This window comes from Vulpes lagopus, chromosome 2 (genome assembly GCF_018345385.1).
Source record: "Vulpes lagopus strain Blue_001 chromosome 2, ASM1834538v1, whole genome shotgun sequence".
NCBI classification, from domain to species: domain Eukaryota; kingdom Metazoa; phylum Chordata; class Mammalia; order Carnivora; family Canidae; genus Vulpes; species Vulpes lagopus.
In genome coordinates this window covers 27,036,574-27,055,122 of record NC_054825.1, presented here as the reverse complement: position 1 = coordinate 27,055,122, position 18,549 = coordinate 27,036,574, and the positions used below count along the sequence as shown (strand labels likewise).

General features: G+C 48.8%; 1 protein-coding gene across 5 annotated transcripts in view; it reads right to left on the bottom strand.

Moving 5' to 3' along the window:
- The window catches only part of FBXW4 (F-box and WD repeat domain containing 4), an 82,622-nt gene that overhangs the window by 34,134 nt on the left and 29,939 nt on the right, over nt 1-18,549 (bottom strand). Inside the window, exon 6 of one of the 5 annotated variants that reach the window (XM_041730356.1) lies at nt 12,014-13,030. The exons of the other annotated variants lie outside the window; for them this stretch is intronic. Within the exon in view, the coding sequence (XP_041586290.1) occupies nt 12,781-13,030 (250 nt within the window). The 3' untranslated portion in view covers nt 12,014-12,780. Of the gene's footprint in view, nt 1-12,013; nt 13,031-18,549 lie in introns of those variants that run through there. 5 annotated transcript variants of the gene reach the window in all.

Sequence of the window (18,549 nt, the reverse complement as noted above, 5' to 3'; positions counted from 1 at the left end):
ATGGAATGAAGGGATTAGGCCTCCATCAGGATTTAGGTCCACCAGCCCCAGGAAGACAGCCTGTATACTGGGAGTCCTCAGGGAGGCTGAGCTAAGCAGAGACTTGTGGTAGGAGCAAAGGATGGTTTGGGAGGAAGCAAAACCTCCAGGCCTTTGATGAAGTCACAAGCTATGATTCTAAATGAGATTTTGTACCCATGTTCTTGGTACCACAGCCATGGGAGACAGCTCTTCCATGACAAAATGGTATCTTCTTTCAGCTGCCCTGAGAACACTGAACACCAGATAATCTAACTGACTAGACAAAACCTAGATATGTCACTTCTTTGAGCAAGGACCCCCGATCAGAATTCTCTTGGGATGGATTATACTTTGGACATGAGCTCTGGGGCAACAGCAGCAACAGCAGCAGGAAAAAGAGTCAGAAGTTCAGAGCCCAGGTCACCTGACTCATTTGGATTATCCTCCATGGACAGGACCAAGCCACCCTTCTGCCTGGACAAAAGTTAATATCCCAGTTCAAGGCCAGCATTCCCCAGCCCTTTCCTGGCCCCAAAGAACAAGGTCCCGTGCATCCTGGAAACAACAGTCATGTCAGACTACGATGCTGCATCTGAATTCCACCATTTTGGACTTTTACTTCAAAAGTTAAAGTAGTCAAATATCAGGTCTTCCAGGAAGGTGGGGTTTCTAATAGATATTTTTCTTAACATTCCAAATCCTTCAATCTTAGTTCCAGAAGTGAGGTGGCCACCTTCACCAGGGTTTTTTCATTTCTCTATTGTCACAGAGGGAGAGAGGCCTCTAGGTACCCTCCCGCGGTCCACCTCTCTCCTACCTTGCTCCAAACTTGGCTTCAAATCCCTGGGTGCTGCAAGAAGTTGCCTAGAGCAATTCCTGCCTCTCCCACAATCTAAACACGATTATACTTTTAAAGAGAGAAAAACAGTCTGGGGATCCCCAGAGAGGTCAGCTGTACTCTTCCCCCTTGTAAGGAAGCTTAATAACAAAATGTCCTGCACTCCAGTTATAGTAAGAGATGCTCATTTTCTCCAGCTGAACATTTCCTATAGATAGATCTAATTTGTTTCCATGCTTCTACCTCCTTCCTCCATCAAGTTTGCACTTAAAGGTTGTGATCTGTTGTGCCCTCCCAGCCAGGCCCCGACAGGGCAGCCTGGGAGACAGGGGGAGGGGACAGTGCTTTTGATAACCCTGGAGCCCCAGCCTGACCATTCCTAACACCCCTCCCCTCCATTATCACATCCATACACATAAGCCGCATCCCTTTTAGGCTCTTTATGAGCCGTCCACAAGATGGAAGAAAAGGGAGGGGAGAACAGCAATTGGAAAAGTGAAGGGAAAAGAAGAGTAAATGGAAAAAGGGAGAGGGTGAGCATCGCCAGGAATGCCTATTTCTCAACGAAGGAAATGTTCTCTGCCACACGGTGGCCCAGAGTAGGAGCTGCTCTTTACTGGTGGGCCCCTCTGGGACTCAGGCCCCTCGTAGGCCTTGGAGTTCCAGCTGCTTTCCCCTCGTCAGGCCTGGCAGGGGCACTGGCCCCAATTCCCGAGACAGTCTGAAGGGTGCCAAGAGCAGCACAGAAGAGACGCTGTGCTCAGGGAACCTTGGCAGGATGCCTCCCCGGGGCCACCTCATCTCAGGGGCCAGCCCACATCCCTGCCTTCTGATCCATATGGAAAGTGAGGACACAGTCCCCTTTCTAAAAACCTGACTCCTCAGACCTGGCCATGGTGGTGGGTGGGAGGCAGGTCCTTACCCACTGGCTCCCTGACTCAGAGGTATCCCTGCATTTCCCTCTCCCCAGAAGGAGAGCAGATCACATCAAGGCCGCTGCTCCCAGTGTCTCCTCCTCCTGGAGGCAGAGTATACATCTCTCTCAGCAAGGCGGGGGGCTCAGAATGGGTAAAGACACTTTCCCCCAACTCCTGATGCAGCGAGGTAAATGGTAAAGACAAAACTTCCCGTCAGATGGTCCCCAAAGGTCCTACCTGTGAGGGGGCCCCGTTCTCCTCACTGGGGAACATGCCTCCCATCCTGTTCCTGAGGTTCTAGGGACTTTTCCCCCAAGCGCTGGAGAGGAGCCTTTGCGATGTGCCAATGTTCTCCCAGACGCCAGCCTCCTTTCTGTCTGGTCCTGTTCTCTTCTGACCCTTACCAGTCGCTGGGCAGTCGTCTGCAGCAGATTTGTTGCTCTCCCATGGCCCCTCCTGCCTGCCCCCACCTCCCCAAATCCCTGCAGACAAGGCCCTGCCCTGACTCCCTGAGGCTCACAATCTGTGCTTCTGCCAGAATCAGTCACAAGGGGGGTGTAACTCATTTCAAGCTGGCAGCCCTACATGGTAGAACTAACTGCCCCCCTCGGGGGGGAGGGGCAGGCAAGCGTGTGCCCGAGCATCCCAAGGCGCTCTTGCTTTCTAGGCACCCCACAGTGGTCTGCGACAGACACATGGATGGGGAGACCCTCTGCCAGCCAGAGTTGGCATCTCACCCTACCTCTCAAATCTGCCACTTGCCTCCAGGGCCGAAGACCCTCCAAGAAGAAGAGGCCCTGCAAGACAAAGACTCAAGGCCCCCCAGCCTGGCCTCTCAGCCCGACACAGGCCCGCATTAAAATCAACACTCCGTGAACACACAAAACTGACAGGGCAGAGGGGGAGCACACATTGGATACAAAGATCGGGCTCTCGGGAGACGCGGCCTGTTGGTCTCCCATGTTAGCTCCGAGCCACTAAGCGCAGGGTGGGAAAGAACGCCATCGCGGTGGCAAGCTCCCGCCTGGGCTGGGGCTCAGCAGCCTTTTCACGGGGAAGATGCCTCCGCCTAGAAAAAAAAAATGCAAGCATTGTGTGGGGACCATTAATGCGTGCGCCTCTGCACATTCCTTCGAGAAGCAGGAGCACACTAGTCCCTGAGCCCCCGGCCCGGTGCCCCAGCGATTGTCCAGGCCTGGAACACACTGCACATGCCACCTGGTCCTTCCCCCCAGGGCCCCCCGGCTCTGTGAGCGGTGGGAAGGGGCCCGCCAAACACCCTGGCTTCATTGTGCCCCAGAAAGGGGGGGACTAATTACTTGCCTACACTCTGGAGCGCCCAGGGAGAAAACAGAGGCCCATGGGGTGGAGAGGGTGGGAAATGGGGGTGGGGGGCTTGAAGACTGGAGAGAGAAAGCCACGGGATACATTTCAAAGTTTCTCTAGCAATTTGGGGGTGGGGGAAAGAAAGCCTGGTCCTGACGTGAAATCATACAGAGGTCAGGGCTGGGTCTCCCACCCTTGTGAGAAAGTGGTGAATCGGGGACGGTTTATCAAACGATCATTTTTTTCTTTTGAAACCGGGAGGCAGCAGCCTGGACAATTCTGCAGATGTGCTTGATGAGTTAGGGACAAAAATGGCCCTTCTATGCCCCCCTCCTCCCCTCCTTCTATAAGGGCTCCCGTCGGGGGTGGCTTCTCCCTCCACTGCCTCCCGGGCCCTCCCCTCCCTTCTTCTGTGGTCAGCTGAGACCCCCACCCACTGCTTGCTTTTGTACTCTTGGCCTTTGGACATACTGACAGGGGCCTTTATGAGACCCCAATCAAGACCCCCGTGTCACAGGTACCTAGTAGAGACACCAGACCTTTTCAAACAAGGGACAACAAGGAAAATCGGCGGGCCCATTGTCTCTCCTCTGTGCTAAGTGAGATGAAAGGGACCCGCAGCCCCCTCCCCACAGCCCGCCTGCCAATCACCTCTAGTTATTAAGGTCACAATGTGTAAATTCTTTTGACCTGCACCTAATCAAAGATTCACCGGCCCTTTCAAATCCGAATGGGGAGGAGGGGAGAGATTTCCCTCCCATAAACCCAGCAAACTCTCCCTCAATAAAATTTCTCTCTCTGATTCCTTCTCTGCTTCCCATCTCCACCCCCTCGCTTCTCCGCACTCCGCCCTCCTCACCACCAGCTTCAAACACAGATGACGAGCCCCATGGAATTACTACCCTAAAGAACCTGGGGAGGATTTGAAGGTTTCTGTTTAGTTCCCTTTAAAGAAAGATTTCAGATAGGCACAGTGGCCCAAGCAAGCCCAGAACCTGGGCAGCCTCTGTGGCTCCCATGCCAAATCACTCCAAATGGCAAAGTGGTCACTTGGCTTCTTACTCTCTCCTCACTTGGCCCCTTGCTTTGCCTGGAACACCATTATGCATGGAGCAAACAACATGGAAGAAAACCAGAGATGACACTCCCCTCACTTTGTCACTTAGCACCTCTAGCTCAGCTGCTAGATGATTACCAAGCCCAAAGTAGGCTGCCCTCAAGGGAAATAGCCATAGGGAAGAGCAGAGAATAGAACAAGAGCCAGAGGAAAGAATTTGAGAGAAAGCAAAATTTAGATTTTACTGTAGTTTGGAAAGTACAAAATGCTTAAATCAAGCAAGGAGAATAAAATGCTTGCAACTCTCCACACATTGATATTAACGCTATGCATTTTTACCAAATCTGTCCTATGGGTCACGTAGAATGGGGAGGATCAATTAATTTATGTAAGTTGTCCATGGTTGACTCCCTGGATACGTTACTTTCTCCCAGCTCCTATGTTCTCCTGCCTCTCTGAGCTTTCCTTTGGTGCTAATCCTTCGTGGTATTTCAGCTGTTGTCTCCAAGCCATGTCTGAGCTCCAGGCCACCATGTCTGGCTGTCACTGGTTACAGCTACCTGTCTGTCCTGTTACTGCCTCAAACCAATAGGTCTGAGACAGAACTCAGTTTGGTCAAAACCAGGCTCCCCTTCAGTTACCAGGCTCAGGGAGGAACTCACATGGGTCCCTTCCCTCTCCACCACACATAGCCATGAACGCAGAGTTCTTCCTGAATCCAAGGTGGTCTTCCCACTCTCCCTGGGAGCCCAGACCCTTACTGTTAACGTACCAAACTCCTGAAAAAGTAGCCCACCAGCCTCAGGCCCTCCCCCAAAACATCCTACATACTGTGGAGCCACGTTAATCCTGTAACTGCTTCAATGTGGTCACAAGTCTTTCAAGGGCTTCTACCATCCTCAAGTTAAAGTCCAAGTGCTCCTCAAAGTCTCTAAAACCATGCCGCAAATGTCCCCTCCAGTCTCACTGCCCACCACTCCTTTACATAAACCCTCCACCCCTATCAGCCAGATTGGTATCCTCTGAACCCCCAAACTTACAATGGGCTTCCCCCATCCCCTCCCATATCCCCATGACTCAAGTTCCCTCCTGCAATGTATACAGAACCACCCGTAAGTCCCACTTCAAATTCTATGTCACCCAGGGATGCCTGAGTAGCTCAGTGGTTGAGCGTCTGCCTTTGGCCCAGGGCATGATCCTGGCATCCCGGGATTAAGTACTGGATTGGGCTCCTTGCATAGAGCCTGCTTCTCCCTCTGCCTGGGTCTCTGCCTCTCTCTCTGTGTCTCTCATGAATAAATAAATAAATCTTTAAAAAAAAAAATTCATGTCATCCAGAAAGCTCCCTGCATTTTACTCAAAGGCTACTGCTTTCCTCCAATTTCCTGTCAATAACCCCAGCAGTTGACGCCACTCACACGGGATTATCTACTGGGATGAATCGTTCTCTGAGTACATACACTGTTTTCCCAACCAGACTAAGCTCCTGGGTAGTAAAAACTGACTCCTGGGCTTCATACTCCCTGTGTGACATTGCACATAGCAGCATTCTCAAAACATCTACAAGGCAGGCACCCAGAGACATACATCACACAGAAAAACAGTTCTGAGTTTACACTACCTTTTTTTAAAATTCCAATATTTTAGCTTATTTCTTTCCCACAAAAGATCCCAAGCATGAAACCATGAAGAATGCTGCAAAAGTTCAAGTAGAGGGACCTTTTCAAGGTGACAGAAATATTCTAAACTGAATTGTGATGTTGTATAACTCTGTAACTTTACCAAAAATCATGGAATTGTGTATTTAAATTGTCTCTTAAAATGGGCAAGTTTTATGGTGTGTAAATTAGACTTCACACAACTGTTTAAAATAAAAAACTAAATGTAGGTCCATGCAACCTTAATTTAAATAACTATGTAAAGATAAAAAGAAAGGATTCTTTCCGTAGTTCCCAATGCTGATATGGATATTTAAATGCCCTTTATGAAAAAAATAAAAAATAAATTAAAAAATGCCCTTTATGTTTGTGCTCATTACAAAAAATTTAAATGCAAAAAAAAGGGGGGGGGGAAGGTGGGCAGAAATCCACCACATAAGAAATAACTCTGAAAAGATAGTCAAATAATTCTTATAACTATTTTGTGATCTTTTTTCATTCAATAATATGTTAGGATATCTTTCAGGGTTGATAGATACCTGTCTCATCATCCTTTCAGTGGCACCATGGGCTTCTACTGGGTGAACATACCATAAAATATTCATCAACACCCCTATTATTGGATATTTATGTGTTCTTCACGTAAGTCTTCATACATGCATCGTGCACGCTTGTCTGATTGTTGTCTTAGGATAAATTCCTAGATGTGGAATTTATGTGTCAAAAGGTTTTCATGTTTTTATTTGGGTACTCACTGCCAAGCTAATGAAATTTTAAAACTCTAACTTTCCCTCTTATTCCTGGATCCGCCCTTACCCGCCTGCAAAGGATTTTCCTGGCCACAGACCTCTAACAAGTGGAAGAATCCTTTGAATAATCTGTTTTTTTTTTCCCTGTTAATTTTTTGTTTTTATTCTCAACCACAGCTCACCCTGGATACTAGTGAGAGTCAAGCTGGCCAACACATTAACCCATGAGTCTCTCTTGACCCAATGTTATAGATCGCACCCCAAAACTGCTGACCCTTCTCTTGGGTCATTCACCACAGGACCCCAGTCGAATCACTCACTTGCTCTCCCTCCCATTCAGGCTAAGGAGAAAAGAGGTCCAGGCTTGGCCTCGACAGCTAAAGCTATAGCCTCGACAGGCAGAAAGCAACAGGAGAAAGAGAAGCAATCTACAAGAGAGTCCTCAGGAGAAAGAGAGATGGGGTTGGGGGAGGGGTAGGATCACGCGCTCTGAGCTGGACTCTCTCTGTAGCCCACAGGGCAGCAAGTTCAGAGTGAGGACCATGTGTTAAGAAGCAGTGGCCCATTAAATCTGGAAGCATCCTCCGGATGTCTGGGTGGCTCAGTTGTTGAGTGTCTACCTTTGGCTCAGGTTGTGATCCAGAGGTCCTGGGATCAAGTCCCACATTGGGCTCCCTGCAGGGAGCCTGCTTCTCCCTCTCCCTATGTCTCTGCCTCTCTTTCTGTGTCTCCCATGAATTAATAAAATCTTAAAAAAAAAAATCTGGAAGCATCCTATAGGGGGTGTGCCCTCCGAGACTCCAGGGTTTTGCCCAGGTACCACAGGACTCCCCCAGGGCAAGACTTGAGCTAATCTCTCTTTCAAAATACCCCAATCAATGAAGAGGGAAGGAAAGAACACTCATGGTGGTCACAGGCAGAAAGGGTACATTTCACCTTACTCCACACAGCTCAGCTCTTCCTTCTCTAGCTGTTCAGCCAGTTGTTTGTCACATGTGTAAGACAGACACACAAAAAGGAGGGGAAGCAGCCCCACAGCTGCATGGTGGCTCTACCACTGGGGCATACTTGTACTTGAAATGCTCTGGCCTCTCTCGGTGTCTTCCTGGCTAGCTCAGCTCCTAGAAAAAAGTCAGTCTGAAGCTTCCCACCTGACCAATTGATTGCTCTGCCAACGTAATTAAAGTCATAATCACTCCCTGCTACTCCCACCTCCAACATCACCAAAGCATCCAGAAGCAACCAGACATCAAGCATCTTCTAGCCTGGAAGCAGAAAGCCACACGTGCTCTCTAGATGGGGCAGATGAAGTTTGGGAAATCAAGAGAGTTTGAAAAAAAGCCCAGCAACCCCATGCTATACTTCATCAAGCCTACCTACAGTGTGAAGAGGGTCAGAGAAAGCAGAAGATGAAGAGCCTTGGCTTTAGCGCCTTCTCCAAGTGGGCAAACTCTTGACTTCAAGATACACGTTCTTCAGCCAGCACGCTGACAAGTCTCCCATCTCCAGGACCAGGACGTATCCTGTCTGAAGTGCACCAACTTTAGATGGGGCCAGTGTTTCCAACCTGCTATGAAGATCAAATACTATACCATGACCACGATTCTAGAAGCTGGATTATGGCTTTACTATAGGAAGAAACAGGTAGAGACTGTAGTGTGAACTGAGCAGGGCCAGAGACAAGTCTGAACACAAGAATATGGGAAAGATATAAGGGTATGTGTGTGTGTGTGTGTGTGTGTGTGTGTGGTATAGGAGGAGTGCCACAGCAAAACATGATTTATAATTATTTTAGTTTCCTAAAAGTTTCTCTCCCATGACTTGAAATTCTCTTTTGCAATTGAGACTCTGATCAAGACTTTGGATATTATCACATCCCAACTGGCACCCCATCTGCCCCCTCCTTTCCTTTTCCATTCATGTTTTAAATTTGCATTGCAAACTATGAAAAAGGAAAGCTTCTGCAGAAAGCAATTTCCTGGGCCAGCAGCTCTTGGACTAATATTCCTTTTGCCATTACCATAGCTTCTGCATGCACATACTCCCCTCCCTCCTCTCTTCCCTGGCTTGCCAGCACCTTCTTTCCATCTGAGCCAAGCCAATCAGATAGGGTACTACAGATCAGGTCACAAACTACCCCCTATGAAAACACCCCAGCCCAAGAAAGGAGCTAGAACAAGTGGGCAAAGGGGCAAGGATCTTAGGTAGTCAGCTCAGTAGGGCACCCCAGAGTTGGAGGGATTTCATCTGTAGCACACAGGCATAGAACTCTTATAGGAGACAGGAAATAAAACCCCACCTTCGCAAAGGTTAAAATCTGAAACTTCATAAGTGTCCGTTCAAGAAACTGCTAGAGAGGTGCAAGGATTAGCAGATGTCCAATCCACACAGCCAGGGGTCTTTTAGTATCAGTCTGAAGGAAGAGCAGAACACTATGGTCAACCTGCCGAGGCATTAAGCATCCTTTACTGTCATTGTATGTAGAGGCTCAAGTCAGCACAGCAAAATTCAGAGTCAACACAGACTTTCTGAGCATCTTTACAGATAGTTCCCCATATCAGTAGTTTCATATTCCATTGCTGCTGCAGATGATAGGAACTATTCTTTTTCCTGATGGTGTGAGAAAATGTCCTAGCTCTTAGGTCCCCAGCTCCTACTCCTCCCAAATGGAACTACTGTAATAATGGAACACACGGACACACAGAAACAGTCAAGGGCATCAGGAATCCTGTTCTTGGGTCTTAAGCCCATGACCAAGTAGGCCACGTGTGACAGTTCTGAACTCAGAGAAGGAAAGAAATACAACGGACACTGTGGACTGCCAGCTGGAGAGCTAGGGACCAGGACTTGGGTAAAAGGAAAGGCAGTGGGGGATACAGGGACACCTTTTTAAAAAATTTTGGTTTGAAATGAAAACAAGGAACAGGGCAGCCCGGGTGGCTCAGTGGTTTAGTGCCGCCTTCAGCCCAGGGCCTGATCCTGGAGACCTGGGATCAAGTCCCACATCGGGCTCCCTGCATGGAGCCTGCTTCTCCCTCTGCCTGTGTCTCTGACTCTCTCTCTCTCTCTCTCTTTCTCTCATGAAAAAATGAATAAAATCTTAAAAAAAAAAAAAAAAAGAAGAAGAATACAAGGAATTTAAGAATTGACTCCAAACTGAAGTACCCAAATCTGTCCCAAATGGCCCAAGAGCCACCTTCTTGCAGCAGGAGGATGGGGTAATCCTTCCACTTTTGGTATCACCCCCCTCAATGCACAAACATATATTATGCTACTGACCAAGGCACATCTCATCATTGTCTTCTTTACTTGGGCCCAGGACAAACCCTACCCCACCCCCCAATCTTTTTTTTTTTTTTAAAGATTTTATTTATTTATTCATGAGAGACACAGAGAGAGAGAGAGAGGCAGAGACACAGGCAGAGGGAGAAGCAGGCTCCATGCAGGAAGCCCAATGTGGGACTTGATCCCTGGTCTGCAGGATCATGCCCTGGACTGAAGGCGGCGCTTAAACCGCTGAGCCACCGGGGCTGCCCCCAACCCCCCAATCTACTTACAAGTATGAGCTCCATCGACCCAAGAAACTAAAAGCACAGATATTCCATGAAGATCCCTTTTTTGACTGATCTGAGTGTTACAGCTAACAGGTGGGGAAATCTTTTTTAATATATGAGTATTATCATGACAGGGCCACTGGAACGGATCAGTGCCATAAGTCAGACAGGGCTAGAAGTTTCCGCCCCACCATCAGGTTCCTCTTTAGCCTTGACAGATCAAACTCAAGCCGAAGCCGGCTCTAGAGATCAGTTCAGTGTTTGAGCCAAAGGTCTTCACAGTGAGGGACCAAAGCTGCCCTGGCTGGGCCTCTGCCGGCCCGTGTCCCAGATTAATCACCGCCAGGCGGGGCCTGGACCCTGGGCTGCAATCTGAGACCAGCAGCACCTGCACAGGGGTCGCCCCAGCTCCTCCCGCACTCCTCTCAGGCAGGACTCCAGGGCATGAGGGTGTCCACCTGTTGACTGGGCTACCTGGAACAAGAGAGCAGGACACTCAGCCATCTTGAATCCTGCAGATAAGTCACAGATGGTTTGAGTGGATTCATGGACTCAAGTGGATATGGTGATTCAAGTAATAAAGTCAAGGCTCCGAGAGAAAGAAAATTCTGAGCCTCTGCACAGAAAGAGAGAAAGGTGCCAATTCCCCTCTCTTCACTGTCCAGGGGGGAGCTCTAGCTGGACACCAGCAGTGGGTGAACTCAGCTCTGAGGCTATGAATTAATGAGATGGTCTGCGGTGTTTGGGACATGTTCTTGTCATCTGTTCATCAACAGGATGCTGACAGGGAGGACTGAGACCAGAGCAGCGATGTCTTTTCAAAACACTCCCAAGTGCTGCCAGATAGGCCAGTATGAAAGGAAGCTTAGGAACAATTCTCCCTGTGAGGTATAGAAGAGCTTCCTCTGAATCCCAGAACCTGAGAAAACAGGTCTCAAATGATCTCCTAGATCAGTAAGTTATTTCAAATGTGTGTACCCTCAGAGCCAGCAGCCACGTACAGTGTGTATATACATAGCTGTTGAAGCCAGAATGCACCTTTCGGGACCAAAGGGCCCTATTACAAGTTCTTCTCAGATGGCAATCTCTTTTATATTGTTGCTTCTCTGAGGAGAAAGAGGAGGAGGAAGTATTCTCCTCTCCTCAAAAAAAAATAAAATAAAATAAAAAAATCAAAAGGAAGAAGATAAGCATGAAGATCTGTATCTTAGAACCATCTGTCCCAGGCTCTAACTTGTGATAGAAGGAGCAACCACTCATGGATGCACCCTTTCCCACATGCCCTGTGGCCCTGGGGAAGGAAGGTGGGAAGGAGTCAGAGTCAGATTGAAGTGTGTGTCCCTTCAAAGAACAGAGCAAAGCCCAGGTGGGACAAGAGGAGAAAGAGCACCTTCGTGTTAGAGGGAACACCCACATCCTGACTGTTACACCCTGTACCTCTAGAGCTCTAGCTCCAGGAATTCCCTTTGAACTCCAGCTTCGACCCAGTGAGGATAGAGCCCTGGCTACAATTACACACTTGTTGGGGGGGGGGGGGGGGGGGGGGGAGGGGAGCATGTGACAGGCCATGAAAGGTCCCTGCCTATAAAACAGACTGGAAAACAAACCCTTAATTTAAATGTTAATGAAAGTGCTGTGGAGACATCAGAGGCTTCCCGGCTGCTCCAGAACAGCTACACCAGGCCCAGAATTTATGGCTCCCCTTCACCCTCCCGCCTCCCTCTCTGCTTCATCACCCACTTAAGTTTAAAGAGTATGTGTGTGTGTGTGTGTGTGTGTGTGTGTGTGTGTGTGTGTGTATCTCCAACTAATTTTAACATTAACTCCATGCTTCCACCTGGGGATGTGGATTGCTAAATTATCTGTTGGCAGAACAGTGATCAAAGGTGGACAAACACAGGCACACTGCACACACAACGCAGAAAAGTCAGGGGCAGCTGCAGCAGGGAAAGGACATTCTTCCTGACAAGGGACGAGCAGAAACCGAGGTACAGGCCAGGACTGGGGGCAGGTGGTCAGTCCTTCCCATGTGCTAGTCCCCCAGCTGGGGACTCAACACATCATATTACCCATCTGACTGGTCGCTGTCACACTACACTGTCTAGTTCATGGTGGCTTCCCCAGGGTCTAGCACATAACAATGCTTGAGTATGGAAACAGAGAGAGAGGAAGGGAAGGAGGAAGAACTTGACAGAGACTGAGGGAAGACAATGTTGCCCTGTTGGAAGAGGCAGGCTCTGCAGGTGCAGGACTCTGTATCTGCAGCACCCTATCTTCTGCAGCGGCTTCTGCTTCTATTTGTGGTGTTTTATTTAATCAGCTCTTGACAACAGAGCCAATCTTGCTGGCCAGGGAGGAAGTTGCTCCCACAGATGGGTTCCGGGCCGGCCAGGGCTGGTTGGGTCACTGGTTTTAGGCCAGCAGCTCAGCACATGAGTCTCCCTGTGCCCATCCTGCCCTGGGCAGTGGCAGAAATCCAGGGTCTTGAGGAAGTGAAACCCACCATTGTGGAAGCTCATCCCTGCTACTGATGGATACACTCACACCCACTGGAGAGGCTTGGCTTAGCCTAGGCAGCAGGCATGGCACCGAGATTCAGCAGCACCAGACTCTGTTTCGACTGCACCCCTACACTCATCCTTTTCCGATTTACAGTCATTTCAGGTTGGGCCAGGAGGCCCATCTAGCATTCCAGAGCTCCCGTCTTTCTCCAGATGTCTTGCCTCCTCTTCCAACCATTCCGGCTCCCTGTCCATCCATGGTATCTTTGTGCCTCTGACTCTCTCATCCAGGAGGCTCCCTCCTGTGTGCTTGGTAGCCTGGCAAACGAGGACACCAAGCCATTCCTTGCTTAGGGAAGGTCTCCTTTCCCCAGACAGGCCCTGGAGGAAACTTCCTTCTGCTCTGGCCCTGGGAAGGCAGGACAGAGAGATAGAATTGGCCACAGGCCAAGCCACAATGTAAAGCACGACCGAGTCAGCCATCAGTGTCTTTCCTCAGGTTATCGAGATTAGGGATCCTTTTCACAGCCCAGCTACCCATCACCAACCACAAAAAAAAAAAAAAAAAAAAAAAAAAAAAAAAAAAAAACTCAGAGGCACAACCTTTACTTTTGACTCATTTTCCCCTAAAAGCTCAGGGTTATGAAGTCCAGGGCCAAAGGAACACTAAGCCACTGGGAACCAAAAGAATCCACACTGAAAGTTGGCTGTCTCTTTTTCCAATCTTTCAAACCCCTCTGTCAGAGAAAACTCCAGATGCAATTACCTTTCACTAAAGAAAGGTGTATTTCAACAGGCTGGTGAATATGCGTTTACCACACACACAACACAAAGTAAACCCTGTAGCCACTGAAACAAACACCCTGCTCTCCCCAGAAGCCCACCCCCTCCCTGAACAGTACACAGTGATTGCTCTCCTTCCAGACTCTCCCTCACCTCTGGGAGAAATGAAGCAAGCAGGGGCAGCTCCTCCATCAAAACCCCCCAGAGGCCATAACTCACTTTGCAAATTTGAATCGGTACATTTCATGCAGACTTGGACTATTCCCCCAAAAAACAAACAGGCCACCACAGTGAGCAAAGTCACACAAAATTATATTGTATATTTAATAACACAGCTAAGTCAATTTTCTACACCTATACCACTCATATATTTCCCTAATGACAGAAACAAGAGAGAAGGGATTAAGACCCAAGTGTCCTGGGAAGCCTTCCTGACCACACTCACTCACACGATAGCAAGTGTTGTTCGGAGATGGGGAAAGAAGTATGCTAAGCATCACCTTGGTTCCTGCAGGACCATAAATATGGTGTCTGTAGAGGAAGGAGGAGTTGTGGGCTCCTCACTCTTCCCTTAGCAGGAAAACAGGGTAAGTGGGTCTCTGGAATCATTTTGCCCTCCATGGCCCCACAGCTGGTTTGGTGCACTCCCCCACTACCCTGCAAACCAAAGATCAACGAGCATTCATGCTCCTGGGATGGTGCAAGCACTCACAGCCGCCTGAGTGAGTCCTGACACCAAGGACGTAGTGCCCTCTCCCCAAGCCTCCAGCTCAACTTGGTCCTCTAGGAATGTTCCTCAGGCCCCAGAAGCCTTTTAAGAGCCACAGCTACTGTCCAACATGCTGGTGGACAAAGGCAGAGCAATGACCTAGGGCCTTCCTCGTGGTCATCCCTCAGCACCATAGGACGAGGCCGTAGGCTAGAGACCTGAGCATGAACTGCCACCTCTTCTGCCCCATGCCACGTAGGCCCTATATCAGTCTTCCCTGAGCCTCAATATCTCCCTCTGCTGAGGAAGGCTGTGGCAGTGACACCCACTTCCCCCTTCAGCCAGACATTGGCTGAGTTTCGGGCACTTAGTATCACCTGGCAGCCATTATAGTTATGTGCCCTTTTACCCCACCACCAGGTAAAATCCTCACAGGAGCTGACATACACCAAGGGTTTGGTCAATAGGCAGGGGCAGTGAGAAGGAAGGGAGGGAGGGAGGGATGCAAATTCTAAAGGAAGGAAGGAATCCTTAGCCATTCTGTATTTCCTCACTCTTGAGTAATTGCTAAATTTATTCAGCTGGAAATAATTTTTATTTTTTATTTTATTTTATTTTATTTTATTTTAAATATTTTATTTGTTTATTCATGAGAGACACAGAAAGAGAGGCAGAGACACAGGTAGAGGGAGAAGCAGGCTCCCCATGGGGAGCCTGATGTTGGACTTGATCCCAGGACCCCAGGATTATGCCCTGAGACAAAGGCGAATGCTCAACCACTGAGCCACCCAGGCATCCCTGGAAATAATTTTTAAATAGCAATAGAACTTACTGCACATTTTTAAAAATTCTACTTTTCTGTGTTGCTCATGGAAAAGTGCTTGGAATTCAGTGTGACCTCAGGAGGTTGTAGATGAGCTACACAAGCACACTTGGGCATATCCCCTTATGTCCCAGGTAAGCCTCCCATAGTTCCCCTCTCTCCTACCTCAGCCTGCCCTTCTTGCTCTCATCTGACAGCTCCAGGCTGGGCCTCCTCTATAGGGGGATTCACCTATAAGTCAGGAACCTTAAAAACAGAATTACTGGTGCCGGGGCAAGAAGACAGGGAGGAGGGCACACAAGAGGTAAAGAGAAAGTCCTTGCCTGGACCTACTGGTTTTCCTTCTGTGGTTTCAAGTACCTAGACCCAGCTCTAAGCATGTATCTGATATTAAATATCACCCTCCACAGCTGTTTACCAATCAAGAACTCAAGGTCATGGGAGGAAGGAAAGGTGATATTTGGACACAGTACGGAATTCCAGCTTTCTCTCAGTCTTGAGCACCTCAAATAAAGCCCGAGGCTTGAGGTTTCATGTTTCCTACTACAAGTGTCTAAGCACACACCTAAGGAAAGAAGGCAGCAAAGTCCCAGCATCATAGATAAACACAATGCCTAACTCTGACAAACTGTTTTCTTTTTTTTTTTTTTTTAAGATTTTATTTATTTGTTCATGGCAGACACACAGAGAGAGAGAGGCAGAGACACAGGCAGAGGGAGAAGCAGGCTTCACGCAGGGAGCCCAACTTGGGACTCGATCCCGGGTCTCCAGGATCACACCCCGGGCTGAAGATGGCGCTAAACCACTGAGCCACCCGGGCTGCCCTGACAAACTGTTTTCAATAGAAGAAAGAGATTAATTGAGAAAAGGGATATGGCAGGTCTCCTATCCATTCAGGTTCCTTCTAAAGGTATGAGGGAGGGACACCTGGGTGGCTCAGCAGTTGAGTATCTGCCTTTGGCTCAGGATGTGGTGCTGGAGCCCCAGGATCAAGTCCTACATTAGACTCCCTGCATGGAGCCTGCTTTTCACTCTGCCTATGTGTCTGCCTCTCTCTTTCTCTCTCTCATGAATAAATAAATAAAATCTTTTAAAAAAATAAATAAATAAAGGTATGAGGGAGCAGTGAGAGGCTGGGAAGTCATCACGTCAACCAGGAATACCAGCCCCAGAGGGTAGCTGCTGCCCCACTGCCCCTCCCGTTCTGTCAGGGGTTCACAGTCACATACCATTAGTGACCACGCACACCCTGATGCCTGGACTCGACAGGGAAGGTGGCAGGGAGGGGAACAGAAGACAGCCAGCAAGGGCAGGAAGATTCGAGGTGGTGGAAGGGACAGAGATTCCTGCTGAGGGTCCCCCACCTCAAGAAGATGCTGAGGAGGTGTAACTCCAGGAGGGCCAGGAGAAGCCCCCAGCCAAGCTAGAGACAGGAGAGCAACGAAAGCCTCTGAACAAATGCTATCCCGGAGAGGAGAGATTCTGGTTGACACGATGAGCTAGCCCTTTTAGCATTACCGAGTACTTTCTTATTATTTCAGGTCATCTTCATAATCATCTAGTAAGGTCTAGAAAGGAAACAGTCTCAGAGAAGGGAATGACTCACCTAAGACCACTTGGCTGGTGGTGGCAAAGCAGAACCCTGTGTTTCAGAACAAACCATGAGGCTAGGAGGCAGGGCTTCCCCAGATTAGGAAAATGGAAGCGTTCGTTGAAAGGTTCAAATTCATGGACACGGAGAAGAAATGGGTCTAACAATGGGACGACACAGCCCTAGTCCAGTACACTTCAGGGTAAGAGAAAATGGGGTGGGGTGGGGGAGAGAACAGCAGCATAACCCCAGCCATCTAGTAAAGCCAGCATCCCACATGCAAACTATTTTGAGTCTACAACACCATACGTCAAGCTAGGGAAAAGGTCATTTTGAACAACTGTGGTTTGGGAGCTGAACAACCAGTCAACAGTGAGTGAAAGACTCAGCCTAGGGCCAAGGAAGTACACCAAGAGGACAAGAAGACTCTGAAGGGGAATGAGAAGAAAACAGAAGACCCGGGATTTCCCCAAAGATGAGACAGATCAAGGACTTAGCAAAGGGTCTGGCACAGGGCACATGACTAATGCATGCTAGCATCTAGTTGTGTGGCCGTTGTTGACTAGTACTGGTACTGGCATAAAGCTAGCGCCTTCCTCAAAGCCAGTCTGCAAGCTATGGGCAAAACAAAACACAGCTTACTGTGTTCTAAAATGCTTCTTAATGACAAAGCAGACTCTGACCTCAACCTCTTTTACTGAAACTATCATCAACAGTTGTCATGCTCTATGCTGCTAAGGGGTAGCTTAACACATTCCAGAGAAGTGGCAGGAGTAGAGGTCCAAGGGACAGGATGCTAGTTGAGCCTGGCCATGTTCTTTGGCCTAAATCTCCAGCCCTGAAGAGCTGTACTCTACCACCAGCGCTACTCTAGTCCACTCTAGTCTCCTGAAGCCAGCAGAAGTCCATAGGATGGTCACCAGCCCATCTGCCACCTCCCACGGGCTATCCTGCCTTCCTTCAATCCTTACATACATCCAGCCCACAGATCCCCAAGCCTGGCCAACTGGCTTTAAAAGGGGCAGCAATGGAAAAACACCACGGAGGGACAGTGCCCAATGGCTCTGTTCTCCACTCTCCGCTCCCACACACTTAGGGCCTCTCTACTCCCTGCTGGTCTTTCCTTCCCTCTTTCCTAGGATTGCTAGAATGATTTGTTCTGAACAGCGACAGGTTTATAGGTTAGCCGACACCTCCGCTCTGTGGAATTTTAATTAACTTCTCCCATCGTCAATATGTTAAGGAACGGGGTCTCCATTCTCTGGGGTCAGCAATGTGTTTCAGGTCCTGCTATATCAGCCGTCAAATTGAAGAATTAATGACGTGGCTAATCGGCTCTAATTCTTTAGAAAGAAAAAAATTTGAAAGGGAGTTGTACAAGGGGGCAGGAGGAGGGGTGCAGGCTCCATGGAGTGAGAAGGAGGCTGAAGGGGGTCTTGGCGGGGAAGGCAGGGGGGAATCAACTCTCTCGTAAAACTAGTGACTGACTTAAGCCCCGTGTTGGAGGGTGGCAGCCCTACAGCTTTCCCGTTGATCACTTGGGTGAGGAGTGAGGGGTGAAGGAAGTGAGGGAAGACCCTAGAAAACCAAACACTCTGACAGCAGGTGCAGGAGAGAGTCTATGTACCCTGCTGGGGATGAGAGAGGCTCTGCCTTAGTTTAAGAAAGCCTAGAAAGCTGAAGTCAGAAAGCAAAGCTCACTCATTTACAGGGAAGGCTCAAGAAAAACAGGTCAAAGGGTAAGGTAAAGCTACCATAAAAAATTTGGCACTTCTGATACAATTATCAATCCACCCAACATACATGTCTTTGGATGAGGGCGCAATTGGACACAGGCCCCATGTCTCTCCTGATGACTCAGCTCTGTAAGGGATACTCCAAAAGACATTTTCCAAGGGGAACAAACCACAGATATGTGTTGTGAGAGCAGGTTGGCTGGTGCAGTAACTCCCCAGGGGTGCTAACAGGCCTCTGCTTTGGAAGCAACTCCAGAAGGCATATGCTCCAGAAGGGGCGCTCTTA